At 49.1% G+C, this 27557-nt stretch overlaps 2 protein-coding genes across 11 annotated transcripts in view; one reads left to right on the top strand and one right to left on the bottom strand.

Moving 5' to 3' along the window:
- IQCK (IQ motif containing K) overlaps positions 1–2424 on the top strand; it is a 112679-nt gene extending 110255 nt beyond the window's left edge. For all 7 annotated transcript variants that reach the window (XR_012122298.1, XR_012122297.1, XR_012122296.1 and 4 more), the window contains one exon: positions 1820–2424. Coding sequence is in view for 4 of the 7 variants with exons in the window: in XM_017650190.3 (XP_017505679.1) it covers positions 1820–1875 (56 nt within the window). In the remaining 3 variants the exon portion in view is untranslated. The remainder of the gene's footprint in view (positions 1–1819) is intronic.
- On the bottom strand, positions 64–23296 carry GPRC5B (G protein-coupled receptor class C group 5 member B). Of its 4 annotated transcripts, none has more exons than XM_073215501.1 (5): positions 23129–23296; positions 18945–19362; positions 13090–14103; positions 7147–7259; positions 64–1177 (listed from the first exon to the last, which is right to left on the bottom strand). In XM_073215501.1, exons 2-5 carry the CDS (start codon positions 18979–18981, stop codon positions 1148–1150), a joined length of 1194 nt encoding a protein of 397 aa, XP_073071602.1. In that variant the 5' UTR covers positions 18982–19362; positions 23129–23296; the 3' UTR covers positions 64–1147. The 4 variants fall into 4 exon arrangements, with proteins under 4 accessions (XP_073071602.1, XP_073071601.1, XP_073071603.1 ...); XM_073215500.1 differs by lacking the exon at positions 64–1177 and adding an exon at positions 2578–5839 and having other exon boundaries at positions 23129–23294; XM_073215502.1 differs by lacking the exons at positions 64–1177; positions 18945–19362 and adding an exon at positions 2578–5839 and having other exon boundaries at positions 23129–23291.
- Positions 23297–27557: the final 4261 nt, after the last annotated feature.

Below are 27557 nucleotides of genomic sequence, written 5' to 3'. Positions count from 1 at the left end.
ATGTGTATATATATATATATATGTGTGTGTGTGTGTGTATGTATGAAACAAAAAGGTACAACGTTGAAAAAAATTTTTTTAATTTCCAGTGACCACAGCTTCCAAGTATTAAAAATTTTTTTTTCTGGTTTGAGTTACTAATGCAACTTTCAGTAGTTCACAAAGCCAAATACATGATGCATTTTGATAGTTAATAAACATTGAAAGGAAGGGAAACTGGCGGGGGAGGGGCAGGGCACCAACACTTCAAATTGCCCCTGGGGATGTTTTACACAATGGACAATGCTGGGAGGGGGACAGGTAGGAGATGGGCAGAGATATAAACCCCACCAACTGCCAAGTCCAGACATGGAAGTGGAAGATTTGGAGCCTGACTTTCTGGTAATGAGCTGTGGCCGAGAATCCTTGTAAAGTCTTGGTGTGGCTCCAGTTTGAAGATTGCCGGCGTGGCCTGTGCTGAAAGCCTTCAGCCTGCTTCTGTGGGCAAAACCTACCATGCAGTGATGGTGTCCACACCTCCCCTGGTTGGGCCTGGCCAGCATGTGCCCCTAGTCAAGGGGCGGTCAGGACCAGGATGCAGGCCCAATGGAATCCTCTGCCCTACCTGGCAACAATGGCCAAAAGTTTCTAACAATGGCTCTCCGCAAGCCACCAGGGCCCACGACCTGGCTCAGAATAACCTTTTAGGCATTAACATCCAGCACGAGCACACTAGAACCAAAAAGGAGGTCTTTCTAAAATGATTCCACATCCCCCCAGGGGACTGGTTTCTCTGTTTTCAGGGGAGGGTTTTTTTAATCTTTTGGGACAATTTCCTTTACAAATAGTACCACGCCCTGTGCTTAGCTAACTTTCCTGTTTGGCTGATGCAGAAAGTCACCTGGATCACATTCCTGTCCAAACTGTGAAAGACCAGGAAAGATTCTCTTCTGCTCTTGCACTGACCTCAGTATTACCCTGAGTTTTTAATTTGGAGAACAAGGTGAGCGGTGACAGGCAGCTGAGTCAAAAGCATGGAATCTGTCATCTTTAGTAAAACCTCACCTCTCTTGACTGCAGTGCACACTTTCGACCTGAACTGAATTATGGACGGCCATGACGGACTTTGAAGGCATTATGTTAAGTGAAATAAGTCAGACAGAGAAAGTCAAGTACTGCATGATCTTCTATGTGGAATCTGAAAAAAAACAAAAGGCAAAAACCTCCACTCAGAAAGGGATCAGACCTGTGGGTCTCAGAGGCAGAGGAGGGGGAGTGGGGTGGTGGAAGGTGGTCAGAGGTACACACTCCAGTTAGAAGACAAAAAAGTAATAGGGATGTAATGTGCACCATGAGGGCTGTAGCTAACCCTGCTGTGCAGCATATATAGGAAAGCTGTTCAGAGGGTCAGTCCTCAGAGTTCTCATCACAAGGAGAAATCTTTTTTCCTTTTCTTCTTCCTTTTAATTGTTATCTACATAAGAAGATGGATGTTAGCTGAACCTACTGTGGTAATAATTTCCCAATACATGCTAATTAGACCACCATGGTGTATACCCTAAACTTATAGTGATGTATGCCAATTGTTTTTTAATAAACTGGAAAAAACAGAAAAGAATGGCCATGAACATTATGTGGTTTTGAGATTTCAGGTGCTGTCCTTGGAGAACGTGGCCCTGGGTTCTTCCCCAGCAGGTCCACGGGGCCAGAACGATTGTTAGCGCTCAGTGGGTTTTGGTGTGGCTGACCTCCATGCATGCATCAGAATTTGTGGCTTCTAAAATGACAGGTCGTCTAGGTCTGCAAATTGATCCTGACTTTCTCTCTCATTTCTTTGCAGTGAAATGCAAAATGGAGGATGATAAGGAGGCTACAGCCAAGGCTTCACTACCTTAACCCCTGTTACTCTCTCTTCCCTTCTGAGCTCCACTGACGCCACTGGAGGAAAATGTCCAAATCATGCTTCCTCTATTGTTATTTAACCACCAGGCTTGATACATGTGAATATGGGATCTTTTGGGCATAAGAGGATTTATTGCAAACCAGCTTTTGTGCAAACAGTTTATCATGAGAAGGTCTTAGCTTTCTGCATGATCCTCAAATTTTATTTTCATCCGTGTATTTCTCCAGTACTTCAGGAGTATTGTCTACCCAACCTCCATTCAAATATACAATGAACTCTAGTTCCAAGGGATGTTGAAGTGTTTGAGGTACCAGATTCCCACTTTTGGCTGTCTTTGCAAAGATACACATTTAAATTTAAGCCCCAAGTCTTTGCAGTGGGTTTTAACTTCATCTGTGAGTACTCTTGAGGCATTACTGCCTGTGATTGTTCCCAAATGAAATTGACCCTTCCCTTTGACTGCAAACCCAACAAGATGAGACACACTTAAACCCAGATGACAATAACAGACTAAGGATTTTTGTTGTCAAAACCCCAGAATATCACAGGAAGTTTCTCACTTCGTGGGCATTTGTTTGGCAGGTGGCTGTTACTAGGATTCTCACATTCAAACGCCCCAGACTTCACCTCCGGGCGGATCTGAAAGCCTACTTATTGTATTGGGTGGTTTTTGACAAGCTACCACACGTCTTAAGTAAATAGTAAAGCCTTTATTTTTGTGTTAAGAACAGCATTTTGAAAATAAAACCTATCTGCCCATGCTTTACAACCTTTTAAATTTGTGACATTTATATACAGCCATTTATGGTACATATTGATTGTCTTGAAATTTCCTTAACAGTTTCTTTTTTAAGTATGCAACAGTCAGCCAGGGGAGGATAAAGATACATTATAAAACATACATTAATACATTTAATAAATATATATTATCTATCAAAAACGAGCCTTAGCTCTTTATCAATTAACAAAAAGCACCTGCTGAGAACTCCTGTAAGCTGGTATAATCATCACATCATTGGATTATAAAAGCCACAATGCTCCCTTTCCTCTTGGGACCTGACTCAGCCTTGGCCAATGTAGAAGACAGAAGGCCACCCCAACGTGGTGGTTCTCAGTGGCCCTGACAGACTCCGTGCTGAAAGTACCAGATGCCCAGCTTTCAACAGCCCGATCTGAAACCCTCGAGATGCAGAGAACACCCCAGGCTGTCCATTCTCCCGGGTGATTCTCTCATTTCCCACCCTACATCTCCAGCAGGGCAATACAGGAATAGAATCACCATTTTCTACTAAAAGGGGAGACAAAAGTGGCTGTTATAGTCCCAAAGTGAGTTTTAACAACCGGACATGGGAAAGATTTGTGCTTACAATTAGATATTTTGATCACAGATGCTCTCCTTCCAGGTCATTTCCTCCCCCCAACGACCGACAAGCCATGTTTACATAAATAGATCTTAAACAGAGGTGCCATTTGATTTTGCATTTAAATTGCTCCGTGGGGGAAGCTGGTGGCCAGTCTCTTGGGAAAGATGTCTCTTTGTACCCTTCAGGTGAAGTCATTAGAAAAATAACAGGCTCTGCCCTCTCCCTTGGCTCCCACCTTCACCCCATTGGAAGGGCTTTCCACCCACTCTTGAACTTAAAGCCAAAATAAAGCAAAACCCAGAAGCGCAATTACGTATCAGAGATTTAAAAAGAGAAAAGAAGTAAAGGTCTCATTTAAGTGAGGTTTCTGGTGGCTCAAAGCTGGTCCCATTTTCCTGGTGGCAAAACATCACTTCCCACTTGTGGCCTTTCATGCAGTGCTCACCTTACACGCCGGGACCACCAAGAATTGAGAGAGAAAATGGTCATGTGACTTGCTCCCTTCTGCAAGGGAGGGCTCTTGCAGACCCAGGTGAGATCAGAGAGCTCCAAAGGACTCCAGAGAACGGGGGTGAGCCACCATTTCCTGGCACGAGAATGTGTAATGCTGTCGTTTTTCACTGGACTGGCCCAAGATGTTTGGAGATTTCTGTGTTTTCACAATGCTGGGTTCTACATGCAACTGCACCACCCCCACCCCAGGTCCTAGCTTCTTTCTCTCCCACCCCTCCCCACTTCTCCAAGTTTTCAGGGCACCCAATGATGCTCCTCACACAGAGGATGGGAATCTGATTCTCTAGAAGCAAGCACATGCTCTGGGCAGGGACAGGTGGGGCGGCCTCCCAAAGGTCAGGTAGGGGCAGCATTCTGGTGCATGCTTTCCCTTCCCCATGCATGGTGACCCAAGGAAATGCACGAGTCAGGGGGGAAACTTGGAGGGCCGCATAGGGATGGCCAGACTGGCTTTGTTGACCCCAGTGCTGTGCAGGGATGGGGGTGGGGGTGGTGAGGACGGGACACAGCAGAGACTAGGGCCTTGAGAAAAATCAGAAAGGTTTATTAGAACATACTCAGCTCAGACATATTGGCTTATAAAGAGGTCAGGTCAGCTCCCCCCAAACACTAACCTTTTTCATTCTCTTTAAAGGATAAAGGCTTATGGGTTGTTTGATAGAAAAAAGCGATATTGTGATTAGAGTATATGCAAAAAGATCCACCCTCATTTCTACATTCCATGCCGTCAGGTTAACTCTTTGCTTGGAATTCATTGCTATCGATTATGCTGGCCAAACAGTGCAGAGAACATGGGGCTTTTAATGGCCAAGATGTTTGAAATGCCAAATAACAATAACAAAGGTATGATTTTTGGAAACGATGATGGAAACCGTGACAGAGACAATGGGCTTGGAAGAAAACCATTTCCATGGAGCTTGCAGAAAACTAGGTCACAAATGTCCCACACACCCTCCAGGAGCAGCAAAAAACCCTCGCGTGTGCATGCCACGCTGCTCCCACCCCCCACCCCGGGGACTTTGACTACCCACCACACACCAGGCATCAGAGTGTCATCTCTCCAGCCTGGAGGGCCCTGCTGGGGTGCCCTGCCATGTGCCATCATCATGGAAACTCTGCTTGGCACCTGCTTTCCAGCCTGCCAACCCAGGGGGCTTTAAGCTGTGGTGGCCCCATTAGAGCTTTCGAAATGAACATGGGAGTAAGACTGGGAAAAGGGCCTGGAGGAGCACTGGAATCGGGAGGGGAGGGCAAGGGAAGAGGAGAGCTGCTCCAAGTTCCTGGGGGCAGGCAGCCTTGCTTTCCCGCCCGAGGCCCAGAGCCAGAAGCCCATAGAAAGAACAGTGGTTGGTCACCACTTTCTAAATGTGATGGTCACTTCAGTTCCCAGATAGCCTTCTCTTCTTTGGCACATGCCAGGGCCCCTCTACCACTACTGGTTATAAAGCTCACCCCACAACTCAGTGGGGCCTCACCTTGGAATCACAACTACAATCCCCTTAACTGTTCCTGAGCCCCCCTTGAAATGTGCAAATCAACAGGCAAGCCAGTGGAAAAGTCCCCATTTGGCCTCCTCCGAGAGGCCACCTTACTGAACCAAGGGGCCCAGCACTTCCTGGGGAAGGGCTACAGTGGGGGACCTCCATTTTCCTCCAACACCAGCCCGGCCCACCAGCTGCAAATCGGGTTCTGTTCCACCCCCAAAGGACAAAACAAGTCTTCCCAGCCACCTTTTCGAGTGAGCCTAATACTATTTGCAATTAGCTTTGCTTTAGTCTGCAGGGACTGAGGTTGGTTTGGTATTACGTGGTTGTGTGTGTGTGTGTGTGGCAGGGGAGCGGAGGGCAGTTGGTGTTAGCTTTTCGGTTCAGCAGTGTTCACATGTACACAAAATCCCATTGTCTAGGATTTTCAAATCCCCTGGCTGTGAGGCGGCCTTGTTCAGCTACTGTTAACTGATTTCTCCCTCAAGAAAGACACAGCCAGGGAATAAAATCAGTAAGAGAGATTCTTATTCTCTGGAACTTAAAGTCTTTCACCAGAGGTGTCTTCCAGTGTAACTTGGCGGAGCGGTTGGGATCTGGAAACAAGAATAACACACTGAGAAGTCTGTGCTTTGCAAAGTCAATGTCAGAAACCAATTTGTTAACACCGTGCCAAAGATAAGTTACCTTGATTTTTCCTAACAGGCTGAAGAGTTAGAAAAACAGCAACCACTGTGTGTTATGCCGCTCTGTTCTTGGGAAGGCAAGGCCATCTCTTTTTTTCTGGAACCATGTACCCCAAATGAATGTTCCTTTACCCAGAAACCCACTTCACTGTCTGGGTCCAGGGTGTTTTTATGCACAGTGGGCTTGAAGGAGCCAGGAGGGCTTAAAAGTAACCAATAGGGCTATTTTTTAACCATATTTATTATAATGCCCAAGCTGAATGCTTGGAGTCAGGCTTTTCTTGGCACCCAACAATAAAACAGCCCAATGGATGGCAGGGGGTCTTCTGAAAGCAAATCTGTGAGTCTGTGTGAGTGTGTGTGTCTATTTGTCTTTGAGCCTGTTCTAAACCCATGCAAACACCAAGGCTAGCATACCATTCAAAGGCCAGAAAAACTGAAGTTCCCTCTAGAGATCAAAGACCATCCCTGACTTACATTACTTAAAAAAAACAAAAAAAGCTCCTGTTGAGTATGGAACTGGCACATGATAGAAGAATGGAAACTCAATTTACATATGTAAACTGGCTCATGCAGCTGATTCTGAAAGAAGCATGTAGCTATGTCTAGAAATTAAATGTGGGAATGAGAGTGTCTTTGGATTGGTGGAGAAACAAAATGATGCAATTCCACAGAGGCAAAATGTAAACAGCAGCAATTCTGCTGAAGGTCTGTTTGGCATCAGATAGTAAACCTGGTCTTTTTTGTGTTGGTGGGAGAGAAAAGATAATTGCTTCTTAAGAGTCTCTTAAGGAGTGGGGCGGGGGGGTGGGGGGGACCTGGTCCCCTGCTGGGGCACAGAAAAAGGGGAGAGGAGAGAGGGGGCTGGATGTCAGTAAAATCTGCCAGGCTTTCGAAACTCTGGGCTTTTCCTACAAGTCACCTCCCATATGTACCTTCTGTAGAATGAAAGCCAGAGAATTCACTGGGTCTAAGAGCCCAAGAAATAGGGCCTCTCAAACAAATCTACGGATGGTTAACTACACACAGTGGGGTCTTCTGTGCGTGGAGAAAGAGGGCAGAGAGGGAAAGAAAAATGGAAGCGTCACATGCATTCTAGCTGCAAGGGGTGTCTTTGCAGTCCCCGTTTGCAGCCTCCACAGAGCGGTGTGTCCCTGGTTGAAGCTGCCCCCAACTCCGGCCGCTCTTCCTGCCAAACATCACCTCTTGATACTTACAGTCCCACCGTTGAGTACAACAGCCATCTCAGTTGGCTGATACACATTGCTTCTGAACGGAGCGCTGGGTCTGTTTCCCAAGCTGCCATTGCGAAATCCTGCCGTTCTCAGAGCTACGGTGGGAGGGGCGGCAACACAAAACCACCAAAAAGGAAAAAAAGACACAATTTTGTTTTCTTCCTCTGCATCAACACTGCTCCCGGCACACAACCCCCGCACCACCCCCTCCCCAGTCCTCCCCTTTTGTCACAAGCCTGATGCAAAACAAAAGTCACAAAGGGGCTTTGTTCTCTGGCTCCTTTGGAGCTTGACCCGGCTCAGTGGGGTTGGGAAGTTGGGAGAATCCAGGCACACAGGCAGAGGGAGCCTAGCGCAACGCATCTGGCCACCCCGAACCCCTGCAGGGCAATGAGGGTCCCTGTGCATCCCTCTGAAGGTCTCCTGTGATAAAAGACCTCCTTGCCACAAACGCCATTTGTGTCAAGTTCAACATCACACTGTTTGCTATTACTGGATACACAGAGGTGGACAACCCTAAGAAGGTGGACATCAAGTACATGACAGAGAGTGACAGGGAGGAGAACAGACTCCAAGCACAGGGGTAGGGTTATTTCTAAACAGGGAAACCTAAAGCAAAGACAGCAAAACACGCCAGCAGTTTTTACCTCTGAAAGGTGGGCAAATGGGGTTCTTATTTGCTGTGTATTTTTAGATATCTAAATTTCCCCTTTTTTTGTAAAGAAAAAACAAATTACACAAAAAGACATGGAGGAAACTCAGATATGTGTCACAAAGTGAAAGACGCTAGTCTGTAAAAGCTACAGACTGTGTGATTCCAACTATGATATTCTGGTATGCAAAACTATGGAGACAGTAAAAAGATCAGTGGTTCTCAGGGGTGGGAGGGCAGTGATGAATGGGTGGAGGACAGGAAATTTTTTTAGGGCAGTGACACTATTCTGTTTGACACTTTCATGGTGGATACACGACATTCCCACATTTGTCCCAAGCCACAGAACGTACAAACAGCAAGTGACCTCTAAAATGTAAATTACAGACATCAGTTAATAATAATATATCAATATTGATTCGACCAACTGCAACAAATATGCCAATAATACAAGTAGTTAATTAATAAAAGGGGAAACTGGGGAAAGGACCATGTGGGAACTCCTTGTACTTCCTTCTCAAATTTTCTGTAAACCTAAACGTGCTCTAAAATATAGTTTATTAAAAAATAAGAGAGAAACTAGAAGCACTATAAAACCAAACTAATACAAAAGTCTGTCTCAACTGTGAGACAGTATTTTCATTATCTTTATTCTCATTGAAGGCACTAATTGTGCTTTGTTGGAAAAGCCTGAAGGATGTCATTTTTCTGGCTAAAAAGTAGCAGGAGAGTTTTGGATTTTTAAAAATTACTTGGGGCAGGGACCAAAATCACCATAGTAATATAGTTAACCATTAAGTGCTAACCAGGAGCCAGGTACTTGAACAGTACTTGGTATATGTTAACTCATTTAATTTGCATAGTATGATAGGTGTTCTATTATTTCCATGTATGGGGGGCACAGAGAGATTAAGTAATTTGCCCAAGGCTACACAGCTGGTTAAGTGGCAGAAAGAGCATTCAAACCCAGGCAGAGACTATGACAGAGCCATCACACTCTACTGGCTCCAGATACTGTTTTTAACCATCACACTTGGAAGCGACTTGAATTTACGTGACATTGGGGGCAACTCAGCCAAGACTGAACCAAAGAAACTGAGGCAGGGTGGGGAGCTCATGTTCTAAGACATACTTATGAAGACCTCTTCTGATGCAGTAACGCCAAGGCTTCAAGCAGCTTGTCATGCTCACGCTGAGCAAGGAGATGTCTTTCCCTGGAAGCAGAGAAGGGGGCACCTGGGAGCAGCACCAGGGCATGCAGGAGAGAGTCCACAGACTCTTACCAGTCTTAGTCCCTAGCATACACCTGCTTGAAGAGAGGGAGGACCAAACAGCACAGCTTTCCTTATAATGCAGAGACCCAGGTCAGCGGTGCTGGAGGACTCTGGCTCCTCAGAAAAGCAAAGGCTTTTGTCTGCCGGCCATCTGTAGGGTGCTTTGGCCTTAGAGCCTCTCTCTGTAGGTTATTTGGGGCTCTCCTCTGGTAACATCCCTCCCACATTTTAGGCTCCTGGCCTTAAGGTGGGCATATGATTTAAGCCTGGGCCATCAGGGCAGAACATCTCCCCAGCCACACTGTTTGGTTCAGGAAAAGGCAATCAAGTCCAATCAGAGCTAACTTGGGGATTTTTGCTTAAGCCTTCTAGGAAATGTTTCTCTCTCTCTCTTTTTTTTTTTTTTGAGAGGGCATCTCTCATATTTATTGATCAAATGGTTGTTAACAACAATAAAATTCAGTATAGGGGGGTCAATGCTCAATGTACAATCATTAATCCATCTCAAGTCTAATTCTCGTCAGTCTCCAATCTTCTGAAGCATAACGAACAAGTTCTTACATGGTGAACGAATTCTTACATAGTGAATAAATTCTTACATGGTGAACAGTACAAGGGCATTCATCACAGAAACTTTCGGTTTTGATCACGCATTATGACCTATAAACAATCAGGTCAAATATGAATATTCGTTTGATTTTTGTACTTGATTTATATGTTGATCCCACATTTCTCCCTTTCTTCTTCTTATTATTTTTATTTTTAATAAAATGCTGAAGTGGTAGGTAGATGCAAGATAAAGGTAGAAAACATAGTTTAGTGCTGTAAGAGGGCAAATGTAGATGATCAGGTGTGTGCCTATGGACTAAGTATTAATCCAGGCTAGACAAGGGCAGCAAAACATCCACGGATGCAGAAGATTTCTCTCAAAGCAGGGGGGGTGAGGTTCTGAGCCTCACCTCTGTTGATCCCCAAATTCTCACCTGATGGCTCCCCCCCATCTTTTTTTTTTTATAGGACTCTGTGTAAGCCTAGAGCAGTGGGCTACCATGGTGCTAACAGAGCCAAGAGATGGTGAAAGAGCACATCTAGTCATCACTTGAGTCTCCTTGATCTAACTGTTCCTGAAGCCTGCCATGCTATAGTTGGTTTTTTTGGATGTTGTTTTCAATCAGAGTTTTTATTACTTGCAACTTCAAGAATCCCGACTAACATCCTACTCTGATAAGGGTCATCCATGAAAGGGCAGCAGGGCTCTGCCATAAGGGGGTTCCCCACAGGAATCAAAATTCATGGGCTGAATTCCAGCCTTTTCTTATGTAGACTCTGCAAATAAGGCTAGATTGGCCCTGCCCCCAAAGCTGACTCAGGGCCTTCCCCTTGGAAACTAAGGGTCAGAATTTAAATAGCTTTTGGCCCTAATGAGATCAGAGAGTCCAAATCCCCTAACAGAAGAAAGAACACTTTACTGCACCTTTGAAAGGTGAACATGTAATGAGCCTTGTTAACGCTTTCCAAGATGTGATCTGAGGCGCTACATCCTTCAGTGTATTTCAGTCTTTTATCACATACCTCATGTCTTGTTCATACTTGCTAATAAGTGGGAGGCTGAGGAAGTTGTACAGACCTAGGGTCTTAGGTTGTGGAAGGAAATAAAGGTGTGGAGGCCGCTGGGGCTTGGCTGAACCACATGTCAGCCTGGGGAATGCCCTTCCTTTCTCTTGAAGATGTCAGGGACAGACTCTCAGGGTGAGACAGCCCCAAAGGCAGACTGGCTAATATGTAAAAGAAACAAGGCCAAATGCTGCTTCTGGGCAAGGCCCTTGGGGTCCCAGTTCCCTAAAATACAAACTGGCTGACAGCAGTAACAAACACCACACCAGCTGTCCTCCCCATGACAAGGACGTGTGCTCAGGGGTTCCCCAACCAGCAAAGCCAGGGTTTTCAGAACAAAGGTAACCCTGGCCAGGACTCCCAGTTTGGCCTGTGAGCTTTCTGAGGGAAATGGCTTTGCCTAGAGCCCACCCTGTCTGGTCCCATGTGAATCTTGGTGGATACACATTCAAGATGATCCAAAACAGGGCTATTAAAAGAAGTTTGACAACATCCTAGATTGGTAAAGAAGCAGAGAAATAGGGCTGTCATACAATTAAGGAGGGGACAGTGAATGGATCTACCTTTCAAGTGGGGGCATATATCAGTATTTAAAGGGGTAGACTCCTTGATGCATGTCTAGGAATTTTTTTTTTTTTTTTTTTGCAAGGAGTTAATTGATCAAGGGCCCAAGGATGAATGGGTAAGAATGTTCATCACAGCATTACTTTCATGGAAAGCCGGAAACAAGCAGAATATTCACCAGCTAAAAATCAGAAAAACAAATTTTGGTGCTATTGAATACTGACAATAAAAAAATAAAATACATTATGGTGCCTAATGGAAAACCGTGCATCATGAAAAGGATACGGTAGCTCTGCAGTCACTGGCCCGGAAAGGCCTCCATCCACACAACACAGTATTGACTGAGGCAAAGCACACTGCAGAACACCACTTAGGCCAGTGCTCTCAACCTGGCTGCATCTTAGAATCGCTGGGAGAGCTTAAAAAACACCTCAGCCTAAACAGACTTCAATCAGAATGAGGGGGCAGGTATTTGTAATTTTTTTAAGCTCTCCAAGTGATCTCATGTGAAGCCAGGTTAAGAACTGTTTGTTCTATGGGATTGTTGTGTATGAGCGTGCAGGTGCCTGTGTGTGTGCGTGTGTGTGTGTGTGAGAGATGGAGGGAGAGTAAGAGAGAGAATCTGAGAGGCGCAGAGACTCTGTATGTGCGCTGGGAGATGTCCGGCAAGATGGGACCAACCAGGCAGTGGTAGTGGCCTTTGGGCAATGGGATTTCAAGCGACGTTTGTTATTTTTACTTGCTGACCCTTCTACATGATTACTGGTGATCTGTTGTCATCAGAGAGAAATGGTAAAGCTGTTTTTTTTTTTGGAAGAAAAAGTGAGGACAGAAAGACAACCTCTTGGCTGTGGAATGGGTCAGACTGTGAAACAGATGGGGGTGTGGGGCTCCTCTAGATGCCCCCCCACCCACTGTGTCAGCCCTGGTACTGCTGGTGCTGACCAGGGTCCCAGCCCCCTTTGATCTCTGGATCTTGTGGATATGAAGCATTGGCTGCATGTTAACAAAAAGGATGCGTGTAATGGGACTCAGAAAATCAACTCTCCCGCTCCCTGCTCTTCTGTGCACTTAGTGTGGGCTTGAACCAGGAGCCTGACCCCTCTGGACCTCAGTTTCCTGCTCTATAGAATGGCATGAGCCATCCCCATCTTCCCAATGCACAGAGTTGTCCTGACAGTAAGTGAGGTGCAGGACACTGAAATGCTTTAAGAAGAGAATAATTCTGGGGCAGAGTGGACAAGCTCTAAAGCCTGCCTGCCTGGGTTCAAACTCTGGCTTTGCATCCTGGGCAAGTTGCTTAACTTATCTGTGCCTTAGTTTCCTGTCTGCAAAAATGGACCTTGTTGGGTTACTGTATGGGATTAAATGAGATTAACTGCATTCCAGGAGCCAGGGAAGAGGTGGCTCCACCAGGACCCAGGAACTAGCTAGCCTCCTGGCCTCTGCTCATCACATCCCTTGGAAGGCCCTCTGAGCTCCCAGTGAGGATCAAGTGTTGTTAATATATTATAGTAGCTAGGCCAGGAAGCAATAGGTAGTGGTGGGGAGTATGGTAAACCAAAAAAGTAGATCCCCCCCCTAAAGGAGCAGCCATAACCCCGTGAGGGGTGAGAAACATGGATTTTTCAATTAGCTGGCCATAGATAAAACTGCTAAATAAAAATCCATCTCTGGGCCAGCTGTAGCACAGAGGCCAGCATTTGTGGGCTCTGATCTGTGGGACTGCCCCAGGACCAGCCATCTCAACTGGAGAGAAGGAAGGGTTTCTTTGAGACAAATGGCCCCAAAGCCTAACCCAGGGGGTAGTGACCACTTTACCTGCATTGTGTTCATCCATCGAGAAGGCCTTGTTCTCCATATAGGTCCGCGGTAGCTGCACATCCTCCTCAAACGCCGTCTCCCGCATCCTCGGCTGGGATGTGTCAAAGTAGTTGGGTGTGTTCTCCTGCGGGGCCGGCAGAATGGTGCAATGGATCTCAGGGATGGCGTGGAAGATGACGAAGACCCAGCCACTGGCCACCAGTGTAATGGCCAAGGTGGGGTCACCCCAGGCTTCTCCCTGCTGCAGCCTGGTGTTGCCAAAGAGGTACATGGTCATCCAGGCCACCCAGATGAGCACAGAGAGGAAGGCTGTGACCAGGATGCAGGCTCCATTCTGCTTCCACTTCTTGAACTTGCCGCACAGCGTGAAGAGGGCCAGCCCCAGGGTGGCCACGAGCAGAATCATGTCGTAGATGAGGGCCATCACAAAGTCCATGGACTCGTAGGTGCAGGCTGGCTTCGCGTCCCGCAACACGGTCAGCACCAGCCACTCGATGGCGATGATGACCTGCACCAGCATCAGGCACAGCGCCAGACCCACCAGCTGCCAGCCCGAAGGGCTCTTGCCGTGGCGCACCAGGCTCCGCACGCGCCACGCCTGGCTCAGCAGGCAAGAGAAGCAGAGCGCGAAGAGGACGCCCCAGAGGAACCGGCGGACTGAGCAGATGGTCTCATCCTCCCGGATGATGAAGGCGAACGTCAGCCCAAAGAGGCCCAGGGTGCCCATGAGGAAGAGGAAGTGGAGGCCCACAGGGTCCTTCTTCTCCTTGTCCTTAACAAATGGCAGCCGCACCAGCAGGATAAGCATCAGGAGCAGCGTGATCAGGGCGCCCGCCCCGGCCACTGCCTCCACCACGATGCCCCAGATGGTGTCCAGGTCGCACAGGGACACGTACTGAGGGAGAAGGTCCAGCCCACAGCCCCGGGACGTGCTGGCGTTCTCAGAGGCCCCGGAGGCGATCACAAAGAGCAAGAGGAAGGCGAGTACCTGGCGGGTTCTCATCTTTCTCTCTGACACCACAGACATTCCGGCAAAGTAGGGATGAGGAGATGGTCAGAGGAGAAAAAAGATCAATTCATTTTAAGACTCCCACTCTCCTCACTTCTTTAAGACCTACCTCACTTCAAACCTGCTAGCCCATATGGTGCCTCTGGACACATCAGGAAAATGCACTTTTTCCAGGCAGCGGGGAATGGGGGATGCTGTGGGGTGGGGCGGGGCAGGGATTTCAGTTCCCATTTGCACTCATGGCTGGAGGGCAGGCTGGGAGGAGACCCACTCTCTCTGTATATTCGTAGATTCTTTGAATTTTCTGTTCTGTGCCAGGTCTGTCCTCTTCAAAAATAAGGGAATAAAAAGAAACTCTAAAGAGACAGCCATGGTCCATGTACTTGCACATGTTGAGAGAATGGCCCACATCACTGTTTCAACTTCTTAATGGTAATAGCGCACATTCACCGACGACTCGCTCTAAGCTGGCAGTCGGCACATCCAGTTCTCATGCCAGAGATGCAGGATGTTAGGTCACTTGCCCAAGGTCACACCACCAAGCCCCTAGAAGCATCCCTTCATTTCAAAGGTAGTCTATCCAAAGTGGACGGCCTTCCTGGCTTCCACTCTCCCCTACTACCCTCCTCCAAAGACCTCCAAGAAGCCATCCTCCCACACCTCCGCAGTCCATCTCCCCCGGGGTTTCTGCAGGATTCTCCTTGCTACTCTCTCTGTTCCCCAGACAAGTTGGGACTCCACACAGCATCTCCACAGATGGGCTAAACTCCAGTCTCCTGCTGCCTCTTCGTCCCCTCTGCTCCAACACTCCCATCCTTGCACAGAAAACTGCCCCTCCCTCCAGCTGGTCTTAGCTCTAAGGTCATCCAGGCCGACCTTGGCCAAGGTCACACTCCCATTTCTATCACTTAGAGTCTCTTGTCTGTTTCTTTTTAGCTCTAATCCTGTCTGGCCTTTTTTTCTTTTTTTGACCTGTTTGTCTCTCCTGTCCCTTCCTCCTCGCCTCCCTTCCTGTCTGTCTCCGCTGCGAGATGCAAAAGGCCAGGCACATCGTCGTGTTCCTCAGCAAAGACAGGGGTTTCTCAACCTAGAATCACCGACATTTGGGGCCTGATCATTCTTTGTTGTGGAGGTCATCCTGTGCACTTAGGATGTTTACCAGCATCCCTGGTCTCTACCCACTAGGTTCCCGTAGCAAACTCGCTTCCCCAATTGTGATGATCCAAAAGATCTTTTAGACACTGCCAAATGTCCCCTTGGCGGGGGGGGGGGGGGGGGCAGTGGGGGGTACGAAGTCGCTGAGCTCAGCACCACTGGTGTAGACTCAAGTACTAACTGGCACACAGTACTGCACAAAAAAGTTGCTTAGTAAATACCGAATGAACGAGAGGCTCATTCATCAGGACTCTATGCCACTCCCGCCTGCTCCCTGGTTTTGAAGGGAGCCTGCTTTCAGGAAGCCCCGCCCGCACAGCCTTGCTGTGATGCCCAGAGGGGCGGTGCACACTCAGACCGCCTGCCTTAGCTCCGCCCACATGTGGGGCTGTAACCAGCCACCTTCAGGCAGCTCCTGCATGTCCCTGGGGTTTCCTTAAGTAAATGCAGTATCGACCACCTCTCTCTCTGCTCCTTTATGTGATCCCATGAGCAACTCTGATTGTGCCTTGGCCATGAGGCAGGCCATCGACTGGGATAAATTACTGATGCTGCCTACGGAGGAGCCTGGTGCTATAGGGACTGTCACCTTTGCCCACAGATGAGAGAAGGCAGGCTTGGAACGGAAGACGACTGGCAAAACGTACCCCACTCAACAAACAAGGGGTGACGATGCACCCCAGACATTGGCAATCAGGCCCATCGTCCAGCCACTATTCGCGGCCCTCTCAGGTCAGTCGTGGAGTACCACCTCAGCTATTTTACACACCACCTTGTTTACACACCACCTGTGCAGTTATTTATTTAAGTGACTCAATGAGTCTTTGAAACTGACTCATTTAAAAGAAAACAACACACTGAAATATTTATCTCATGCAATTTTAAAACTGCTCGCTTACTGATGGCATATCTCAATATACCACAGCAGCTTATCACAAGGTCCTGTATAAGCATGCTGGAATCAAAATTTATGGACAAAATGTCTCAGAAGGAAGTGCCACCAAACCCCTTCACAGTGGAGGGGCCCCCCAGTGGGTTTCCCCAAGACCTCTCATCAATGGCAAACACAGTCAAGAGACTTCCCAGCAAACAACAGAGCACATCCCATTCAGCCTCTCGAGGTCACAGAGCAGCCAACGGATGATGAGTTGTAATGTGCTTCTGGAGTCCTGACCACCAGCCTTCTCCCCAGCTCCCCAAATAGCCCCTAGGCCAGTGGTTCTCAACCAGGGGTGATTCTGACCCCAGGAGACATTTTTGGCAACCACAGCTGGGGAGGCAGTTGTAACTGGCACCCAGTGGGTAGAGGCCAGGGATGCTGCTAAGCGCCCCCCAATGCACAGGACTGCCTCCCCTGCAAAAATTTATCCAGCCCCAAATGTCCTCAGGTCCCGGCCTGAGGTTGAGAGAGCCTGGCTTATACAGTTGAGGACAGAGCTGGTGGGGAAGATATCAGGAAACCTGGCCTCGCACCCCCAGGCCTGCACCCCTTGTCCCTTCCCTGCAAGAACTTGGCCTTCTTCAGTTGTCTCCGCTCACTCTCTCGGCGGATCTCCTCTCTTCAGGCCTGGTCACCAAATCAGGATTTGGTTTCCCCATCTCTTCCCCCTTCCTGATTGGCCTTCCAACGACAAAAGAAACCACGGGGGATGATGAAAACACCGGGATGGTGACCGAGTCTCTCAAACTGTACTGTGTTCTTCTGGTGTTGGTCCAGAAGTTCCCACTCCCTTCTGACATGGAAAATGGATACATTCTTGCTTTTTGCTTTTGATCCTGAGTGAGGAACCCTCTCTTTCCCAGACAGCCATTGTTTTCGTTGCCAGCATCCATTTCTCCCATTTTGGAAAAGAACTGATTCTCCCCCCCCCCCCCCCCCCCCCCCCGGGAGTCACCTCAATCCCTAGTGCTGAGCGTGAGCACCTGACCCAGGCCTGGCCAATCAAAACATTTACTTTGCCCTTTGGCTACAGTGATTGGTTTGTGAACAAGCACATGGCCCAGACCAGACCCTTGAGAATCAGCCTTAGGATATGTGCTAGAATTAACTGGGAAGAGATCCTCTCTTACTGCTGGGGTTGATATGCTAGAAGGATATAGACCTGGGGCTGGAGGGAACACATTTACCATTGCAGGGAGAGAACCTGCTCCACAGTAAAGCTGATACAGTGAATGGCTGGACCCAGCTATGCCTGAAGCCAGATGCACTGGTCTTTGAAGCTCCAGCAGCCAATTAACTTCCCCTTTCTGGGTAAAGCCAGTTTCACCTGGATTTGTGTCACTTGCTAACAGATTAGTTCTATTATTCTTCCCACATAATGTCGCCCGTTTCTTCTAGGAAGTCCTCTCTACCCAACATCTAGACATATGGATGCAAATGATGGCAGCCCGGGGCTTTAGTGGGGTCCAGCTGTCTCAAATGGGTCATTATTGATAAGGCTGCCCCTGACGTGATAGCCACCCCAGTCTACAGAACGATGTCCAGGATGATCAGAAGGAGGGCCACACACCACCTCACAGACTGAAGCTGAGTCTGGCTCTCCTAGGATTCCTGGGGGTGCAGAACTGCCCTGGAGAATTTTCTGTTCCTGCCATAGTGATGACAATAACTTAACTCACGGGGCTTACTATGCTCCAGACACCCTTCTCTGCAAGTCACGTATATTTATGCTTTATAATCTGCACAAGGCAAGCACTATTACTATCTCCATTTTACAAGAAATAAAACAGGGAGGTCAGCTGGCTTGTCCAAGGTCACACAGCTAAAGAGCAGGGGAGCCAGGAGACCAACAATTATACTATTGTTACTGGGCTTTTACTACAGACCAGAGCTCTGGAAATGTGACCCCGTGAGTGCATGCTGGCCAGTCTATCTAAATTAGGCTCTCCCTGCCCCCATTATGCTTTATGGCAGTACTTTTGTTCTTTGTTATTGTAGCATGTACTACAATTTTCAAATATTTTATTACCCTTTTGGTCTGTCCACCCCCACCTGGACCCCATGCTCAGGCCCTCGTCTGTCTTGTTCTGCACTGATTCCGTGCCCGGCACATGGGCAGGGCTCACTGCCCACCTGCTGAATGAATGAATTAATAAATGTGGTGCCCAACCTCACATCACCTGGGCAGGGCAGAGGGTCTCATTGGTCTCATTGCCATCTTATAGAGGAGAAAACTGAGAGCCTGAGAGGGCTGAATCAAAGTTTGATACTTGGACTGACACCAGCAGCAGTATGGCCTGGGAGCTTGTTAGACCTGCAGCCACCCATATTGCTACAAGCACTACAACAAGCCCCACGTGGGCGCTGACGCCCATGCACACCAAGGTTTGAAGGTGGACATACACAGCAGGGGAGCCAGGACCCACGGCCCCGGCACCTTCCGCCTCCCTGCCCCTACCCACCGCCAAGTGAGGGCTCCCACTGGAGCACCCCTGCACCCCCGTCAGGTGAGCCCCACCCGGCAGCATTAGCCACCCGCTGCCTCAGCACCGACAGTGGAGCATTTCTCCAGGAATCCCAACCTGAGCAAAACCAGATTAGAGGTTCTGAGTCAGCCACTAGCTGAGGCTGACTGGGATGGGATGAATATATGGCAGCAAACCCATAGGATGAAGGCACTCAGCTCCTCAAAAGGAATAACAAATGAATGTGAACGAATGTGCGAGACCCGGTTCACATACTAATTACCTTTGCTGCCAGCCGGGCTCCCAGAAATGTGACTCATTCAGAGGCTCTTAAGTGTACACATACACATTCCATCTCTTTCTCTTTCTCTTTCTCTCTTTCTCTCTCTCTCTCTCCCCCACCCCACAGAGGGGCCAGAAGCCTCTGGCAGGTGGTGGAGCAGCATGCTCCATTTCTCCATTTCTCCATGAGCTGGGGCCTGCAGAGGCTGGAAAGGATGCAGGCAAGACTCCTTGTGTGAGAAGCACGGCAGCGCCTGCCTGAAGGCCACACACACCACTGGTTCTCCCGGCCCTGCTCCTCATCCAGTCGCGTGAACTTCTGAGTGAGACCTTCCGGTTTCAAATCCTGCCCCTGCCATTTGCTGGCGCCCTGTGACCCTGGGCAGCTGATCGAACCTTTCTTGCCTCAGTTTCCTCATCTGCAAAATACAGGTGATAACAGTACCCATCATGTGGGGCAGGGTGAGAAAGTTTTAGGACAGTAGTTAACATAGGGGAAGCACTTACATAAAGTGTCTGTTAAATATAGAAAACCTTGGCAAATGCTCCCTTGCCCAGGGTTATGAACTTTTCTGACTGCTTTTCCATGAGGGGTGGTTGCCATGGAGATGGGGTTGGAAGGGGGCTCCCCCACGTATTTGTCCACCACTGGTTTCCAGTCTCCCCCATCACACACCAAGCAAAGATGTCCCTGAGTGGATGTGTAGAATTGCTTTGGGGGGTGGTCTGCCCTGGGAACCCCTAAATTCTTTTTCCCACAGTAGGTGCTCTGAGTGGGAGCCTCACTGTGAAGGTGGGAGCTAGAGGACCCGAGGCCAGGCTGGGTGCCTCGACACCGATGTCTCTTAGACCAGACACCTATTCTCTTGGGAACCAGCATCCCCACCTTCCCACCCACTCATATGAAAGGAGATACAGGATGTATAAAATCTCTCTGAAACATGCCATGCTGAGCTGCCTCGCCTTAGCTGCAACCAGCAGGGCTCCAAGGAGGCCACTGGTCCTCCACCCCGACATCCCCTCCTAGCACCCTGAAACTTGGAAGCATCTTAAACCCACTTTCTCTAAAGATGGGGCAGGGGTGGAAGAGGTAGAAGGGAAAGAAAAAATGAACAGGTGGGAAAAGGGAAAGACTTTCCAAGTCCAGGGCATATTTAGTAGTTCGGGTACCCAGATGAATTTACACTCCCATCAGTTTCCTCTAGCGTGGAAGCCATCGGTGGCAGGAAGTCAGACAGAACTATGTGACAGTGGAAATCCGACCCTCAATCTCATTGTCTGTAAAATGAAGATAATGATAGTGTTGCCTTCACAAGGCTGGTGTGAAAAGAACACCAAAAGTACTAAGCATGGTGCCCAGCATGCGGAGAGTACAAGGTCTCTGCTTATGAAAAAGACAATCATGATCCCCATTGTCTCACTGGGAAAATGAAGGTAGAGAGGGTAAGGCAGTTTAGCCAGAGGTTTCCTGGAATTTATGGGCCAGGCTCAAACTAGAAGCTGTCACTCCCAATTCCTGACCCCAAGGCCTTTTCTACTGTGAGCCCCCAACCCCCCACATTTGGCAGAGGCTCAGATGAGGTTGCAGAGCCAGTCTCCCCACACACCCCAGCATTACACTCTGTCCTAGCCCACTCCCAAACTGTTGGTGCATTTCCTGCTAGGAGAGATTAAACTGTTACAAGGTTTCCTGACTTTAAATTCTTTACCAGACGCACAATCTCTCCTTCTGATATCTTTTCCAAGTTACAGTATCTCATAATCTTCATTTCTCAATGCTGCCCAGACCATTGTCCTATTTGGGGGCCTTCAAATTTAATAACCCTCATAGGTTAGTAAATAGGGTTGCCAGAGCTCAAGCTCCGTGATCCATGAATATGCAAAGCAGCCACAATCCTGTAAATAAAAGCAATCATTTAAATGCAAATTACATCCTCGGCTGCCTGTTCCCGGGTGGATGGTTTCCCTTGGGCTGTAATTCCAAGAAGACAATGTGACTAACTCAGGACCTCCAGGGAGCTCTGCAAGTATTTAGGGGGTCATCCAGGTGGGTGCCGTTTAGAGTAGACAAGAACTGCCCCTAAGCAAGGAGTGGATTAGAAAGGCTGAGCCATCCCTTGAGTGGAGCCACAAGGTTGGTCAGAGCTCAGAGACTCCCAGAGCCCCACCAACTCCCGAGGTAGAATAAATAGGGAGCTGCTTTCTGTTTCAGTGTTGAGGTCAGGGGAGCTATTAAAAATAAGATACTGTGGCTTCCGGCTCAAAGCCTTCAAGGGTCCACTGGCCCAAGGAGAATAAAACCTGCACTCCTTTCTGGGATCCCAAAGATGGCCTGGCTGGTCGCTGCCATCCCCTTTTCTAGTCTCCCCACCACATCTGCCTCACAGCTCCAGCCACAATGGCCTTTGTTCAGTTCCTCTAAGCTTATTCCCACCTCCAAGCCTTTACACTTGCAGAGCCCTCTGCCTGGTTGTCTCTCCCCCCTGAGATCTCCCAGCGGTGGGCTCCCCTTCTCGCGGAGCTCCACAACAATGTTACTCCCCAGAACAGTCTTCCCTTATGTACACATAGCCTTGTCACTTTCTTTGACATCACACTTTTATTTTCCTGGAGGCCCCTTTCCCAATCGGAAATTGTATCTACTTAACTATTTAGTTTTTTAATTTAATATTGGTTCACCCACTTCACCAGAGCAGAGAAATAAGAGGCTTGTCGATTTTTTTATGCAGGGTAGAGCCCCAGACCCAGTTCTGTGGCTGGCACATCTACTGAAATAAGAAATTATACAACGAATATTTTTTAGCTTCTCTTTCTAAAAAGACTGCTTGCTGCTTGTGCCCCAAATGGCAACTCCTTACCCCTTCCATCTTTTCCCTTCCCAACTCGGCTGACCCCTTCTGAGACTTAGAGCATTAGAAATGTTCATTCCACAGTCTAGATACGAAACTGGCTTAGTGGAGGGCACCCAACTACAGATGCCAATTTGCATTTTATTTACATGCTATTCGCTCGCAGTTTTAACTCAAAGTTTGAATCCTCCCAACGCCTCCACCCCACCGCGGAGACTTTTGAATCCAGGTTCCTTGGCTGAAGTACTGTGGCTTTCGTGCCAGGTCCCTCCACTTCTCTCGTCTTTGGGAGGACCCCCAGTTCCTCCTGGGCTCTGCTCAAGTGCCCCCCATTCTGGCGCAGTTTGGCAGCCAATGTGGCGCGTGGGCCGGGGCCCCAGACAGGGACGCCGCTGCCCGCCACACTCCAGGGGCCTTTGTCCGCGCTCGGAGAAGCCGCCCCCTTAGCAAAATGGGACAAGTTGGGCGGGGAGGCTGACCAGGCCTGGGCGTGACAGAGCAAAGGCGGGGGGATGAATCCGCGAGCTGCGCTGGGGCTGTCCTCTGTGGCAAGGTCGGTGCCCTGCTCTCTGGCTCCTTAACCAGCGCCCCCGGCCGAGACGTGTGCGGGCGGCAGGGATCCCAGGACGCGCGGGGCTGGGAACCATGTTCTCCAGGAGAGGGAACGCGTCACAGGGCTAGTCCTCACCACGACTCTGGGCGGAAAGGAAACGCCAATCCCTGCCATTGTGTGCAGCCACCCCTCATCTGTTCCCCAGCCCCAGATCTCAGCTCTACCGCTTGTCGCCCGCAGTGTCCCCCCAACCCCCGTTCGCCTTGTCCCATAGTGGGCAGCCACGGTCGGCTCCGAGCTTGGCCCCGGTGCCTGCGGCAGGTGCGGCAGCTCACCCCCAAAGCCTGCCCTTATGCCCCGGCTCCTCTGCCCTGTCTGTTGTCAGCCCCCACCGGTTGCCATGCGGCCCCCAGACCTGCCCGCGGCTCCCCTCACACGACGAGTCCTTGGGCACGGCTGGACTCCTTTACTCCATTCCCAGCTGCCCTTCATCTGTGGTCGCCCCCAGACCCTTCTCAGAGACTTGGAGCTCCATCTGGTCCGGGTAACAGCTCCCCCGACTCCACGGTCCCCAACCACCGCCCGCGCCCGCCCTCTGCGGCTCCCCTCCCTCTGCACTGTGGTTCCCCCCACCCGGATCCCCTACTTCTCCCAGCAGACTAACCCCTTGGGGTACTAAAAAACACAAGAAGCAGACTCCCCAGTTCTCCCAAGTATACGCTGGGAAAAGTTTCTGGGGTCCCTGCGGCCCCTTTCCACCCCATCGGCGCGACTCTAACTCACCGACCCCCGCGGCCTCGCAGCGCCGACGCTCCCGCTGGCCCGCGGCCCGAGTCACATCTCCGCAGCGCGGCAGCGGCCCCCGCCCCGCGCGCGCCCGCCTGCCGGCCCGGCCTCACTGCATCACGGTGGAAAGCCGCCGCCGCGCGAGGCGCCCCCTGGCCCGGCTGCCGCCGCTGCAGCCGCCGCGCCCCGCCCCCGCCCCCTCCAGTCCCGCCCCCGCTCCGGCCGACGGAGCGTTTGGCGCAGAGCTAATTGCGCGCACTCACAGCCTCTGGTTCCTAGTTTCCGGCCCGAAGCCCTGGGAAGATCCCGCTCCCGTGTCCCAGTTTCGGGGACACTCCCACCACATCGACAGTGCTCCCACAAGCAGTCCAGACCCTCTGGACGCACCCCCAGATTGATCCGTTTGCGGGAACACACACGGACGGATACTCTCAAGGGGGTCCTGGTGCAGGGGCTTTTTCCCGCTCAGGACACTCTCCAACGCGGGCCCCACACAGGTAACTTCCCCACAACACACTCGCACGCGGCCCAGGACACACACACCGTCCCGCAGCACGTTCCAAAATTACCAACGCCCCTGCCCCTGTGTACCACGAAGACGCACGAGCGGTTTGGCCTCCTCTAAGCTGGTGGAATGCAGGGCCTTCCCACCTGGGCACACACCGCTCCCGCCCGCCCCGAGTGTCCTTGTCCCTTTGCGCACACTGAGCTCCGCACCCACGTCCTTCCCACTCCAAACACAACTCACACGTCCACTCAGTGCACCCCTCACGTGGGTCCATACGCAGTCTACCAACGCCCCACGACATCACCCACGTACACACGTCCGCTACTCTCCCGGGCGCACAGTCAGTGGCCGGGGACCACTGGCCTTGCTCTCCGCAGACGCTCAGGTCACAGCTGGGATATGCGCCCACCAGGCGGCTGCGGGAGCGCGGGAAGGGTCAGGGCAGCCGCACAGCTACCTAGGCAGAGTCTGGCTCCTTGTCCACCCTGCTCTCCCAGGTCGGCAGTTGCGCGCCAGCACTCCCACGGGGCTGGTTCCACCTGGGACACCTTCAGACCAGCTTCCTCGGGTCCCTCCCTTCCCCGCCAAAAACCACTCTCTGATTTTGAGGAGTAACCTGTCCGGTTTCTCAGGGTGAGACCCGCGCCCTCCATTCCGGTCCTACAGGAAACGAGAGATGACCCCTTGTTCCCCACCTCTCTGCGGTGGAGGTCGGGGGTGGAGATGGGATGGGGAAGCAGGAGGGCGGATTGCAGAATAACACTCCCTTCTAGGGGTAGTTGCATGCCCTGAGTTTTGGGGACCACAAATATTTCAGATACCCTCATCTCTTCCTGTCAGCCTCTGGCCTCCCAGTTGCCACCCAGGCAAGCCTATTTTCTCCGGGTCAGGCCAAGTATGCATCGCCGCAAATACCTCTTATTATTCTTAAGGAAAAATGGAAGGGAACGGCAGACAATCTTTCCTGTTTTATTTGCCGACGTATCTTCAGCGCCTAGAACAGAGCCTGGCACATGGTAGGCAGATCATTAAATATTTGCGGGACAATCGCTGCTCAATGTTCCCGCCAGACTGCGGAATTGGAAAATGGATGGGCACTGCCGCCTGGCGGTATCTGGGGAACTGCCGCCAGGATCCTTTTCTTTCCCTCCAACTTTGTAAACGTGGGCAAGTTCACCTTTCTAAGCCTGTTTCCTCCTATGCAAAATGGAGATAATTTTAGTAGTTAGTACCTGCCTATTGGGGGTGGTTGTGAAGATTAAGCACATAATATATGTAAAGTGCTTCACGTAGAGTCTGGCACGTGAAAAGCCCTTAGGGTGAGTTGCTTAATATTACAATTACAGTTATATTCCCTTTCCTGGTTTATTTTACAGAGAGGGACTATGATATCTGTTTAGCTTTGAGTAATGCTACTTTGGGAAGCAAAGAGGTGAAAATGAAGGAGACTATTGAGTGGCAGGTGCATTCCCCCCACAAAAGTTCAAGGACCTATGGATAATAATTATCATGATGATAACTTATGATAAATTAGTGCTTACTGTGTGCCAGGTCCTGTTCTAAGTGCTTTATAGCTTTATATTCTTTAAAGTATTTACTCTTCCCAGCAATCCTCTAGGCCAGCTACTATTATTCACCCCATGTTACAGATGGAGACACTAAGGCCCAGAGAGATTAATTACTGGCCCATAACTAGGGTCTAGCCCAGGCAATTTCTCTTAACTAGTGGCTAAACTAGTGTCATTTGTTGCAAGGTCAGACAACAACACAGATAAGCCTCTTGTCCCTGGAGGGCTCCCCCTCTGCCATACTCAGTCTGGCACCTCATGGTACAAGATGGTTGCCACAGCACCAAGCATCAAGTCTTCACTTTATAGTCTCCAAATGTGGGAAAGAAAGTTTTCAGGGAAGAAAGCTCTACTCATGAGCCTCCCTGTTAACCAGAAAGGAAATCAGTCCTAGAACTGTTTCCTCTTCCCTTCTTCTCCCAGTTGCAGATTTCCCCTTCTATTTCATTGGCCAGAACTGGATTACCTAGCTTCCCTTAGTGCAAGAGAGGCTGGGAAGTGAGCACTTGGCACACAGAGACTCAGCAAAGGACAGTGAGGGGAAGGTGGTTGAGGAAGGAACTTCAGTGTCTGCCCCAGGAGCCCCTCCTCTGAGTGGACAGGGACTGGGGCCTGAAGTAGCAATGTGCATGTCCACAGTCTCACCTAGCCACCCAGGAAGGGGTCTTCTGACAGTCACTACTGTGTCTCAGAGAGAGCAAACCCCATCCCAGGGCTGGACAGGTGGCCCCTCCCTCCTTTTCTCACTTCAGTTTCTCCTGAAGCAACTTCATCTTCACAGAAGCAGCTCTCTTCTTTCAATAAAAGATTTCTGCTTTACCCTTTTGCTGCTACAAGTCTCCTTGCTATGTCCCTAAAACAAAGCAACTGTTTGCCCCTGAAGGTGAATTCAAGTCTCCACCTCTATATAAAACAAATTGACAAATACTGTATGATCTCACTTACATGTGGAATTAAAAAAAAAAAACAGCTCCTAGAAAAAGAGATCAGATTTGTGGTTACCAGAGTGGAGGGTAAAGGAACTGGGTGGAGGCAGTCAAAAGGTACACACTTTCAGTTACAAGACAGATCAGTACTAGAGATGAAATGTACCATACGATAGCTATAGTTAACACAGCTGTGTGGCATATTTGAGAGCTGCTAAGAGAGTGGATCCTTAAAGTGTTCATCACAAAGGAAACGTTTTTTTCTTTCCTTTTTCTTTTTTCCCCCGTGTCTATATGATTTGACAGAGGTTGACTAAACTTATGGTAATCATTTTGCAATATATGTAAGACAAGTCATTATGCTGTACACCTTAAACTTATGCAGTGCCGTATGTCAATTATATATCAATACAACTGAAAAAAAATGCAGAAAAAAAATCCCCAAAATAAGACCCAGAATTGTAATCTGTCTGTGTCTCTGAATCTGTATAATGGGGTGATTGATCATAATGGTTCCCAGCCATTTGGTTTGAGGGAGTGGTAACTGAGCTGGTGTTTCAGCACTTTGCATGATGGGTAGACAGAATCAGTGCCCAGTAGTGGTTAGGTGTTGTTTTAATTTAAAAAGACTGGAGATTTGGATCAAGAGAGCAAATCTGATCTTTATTTAGTCTTTCTCGTTATTTCTTTGGTGAATGCAAGTTGGGTGAAAACATGAAAACATGCTCATTTCTCTCTGCTCTCTTCCTTGCCTTAGTGGACCAAGTGGTTCTCAAAGTGTGGTCCAGGAGACCTCTCAGAGTCTGCAAGATCAAAACCATTTTCACGATTCTGCTAGGACCTTATCGGCCCTTTCCACTGTTCTTCTCGCAACAACGTACAGTGGAATTTTCACCTGCTTCAAGACACACGGTTTGTAGCAGGCTGCATGCAATAGCAGATGCAGCAGCCAGCTGCCTTCTATTCAGTCAGACAGGACAGAGATTTTTAAAAATGTGGAATACCAGCATGCATATCTCACTAAGTGCTTTTTGTTTTGGAGAAGACAATTATTTTTCATAAAAATATTTCATAATAACACGTAATGAGATTTTTACTGTTATTTTTATTTTGAGAGGGCATCTCTCATATTTATTGATCAAATGGTTGGTAACAATAAAATTCTGTATAGGGGACTCAATACTCAATGTACAATCATTAATCCACCCCAAGCCTAATTCTCATCAGTCTCCAATCTTCTGAAGCATAACGAACAAGTTCTTACATGGTGAACAAGTTCTTACATAGTGAATAAGTTCTTACATGGTGAACAGTACCAGGGCAGTCATCACAGAAACTTTCAGTTTTGATCATGCATTATGAACTATAAACAATCAGGTCAAATATGAATATTCATTTGATTTTTATACTTGATTTATATGTGA

The sequence above is a fragment of the Manis javanica genome, chromosome 10 (genome assembly GCF_040802235.1).
Source record: "Manis javanica isolate MJ-LG chromosome 10, MJ_LKY, whole genome shotgun sequence".
In the NCBI taxonomy this organism is placed as follows: Eukaryota; Metazoa; Chordata; class Mammalia; order Pholidota; family Manidae; genus Manis; species Manis javanica.
The sequence above is the reverse complement of the archived record's forward strand: the minus strand, read 5'-3'. Positions and strand labels throughout refer to the sequence as shown.

What these genes read in the sequence shown, in the direction of transcription:
- GPRC5B (XM_073215500.1), bottom strand. Translation starts at nt 18,981, where the DNA reads ATGAGTCACATTTCTGGGAGCCCGGCTGGCAGCAAAG. An exon ending in GAGCCCGGCTGGCAGCAAAG is followed by an intron (nt 14,104 to 18,944) that starts GTAATTAGTATG and finishes CTGTGGTGTCAG; the next exon opens with AGAGAAAGATGAGAACCCGC. An exon ending in GATGGATGAACACAATGCAG is followed by an intron (nt 7,260 to 13,089) that starts GTAAAGTGGTCA and finishes CTCCCACCGTAG; the next exon opens with CTCTGAGAACGGCAGGATTT.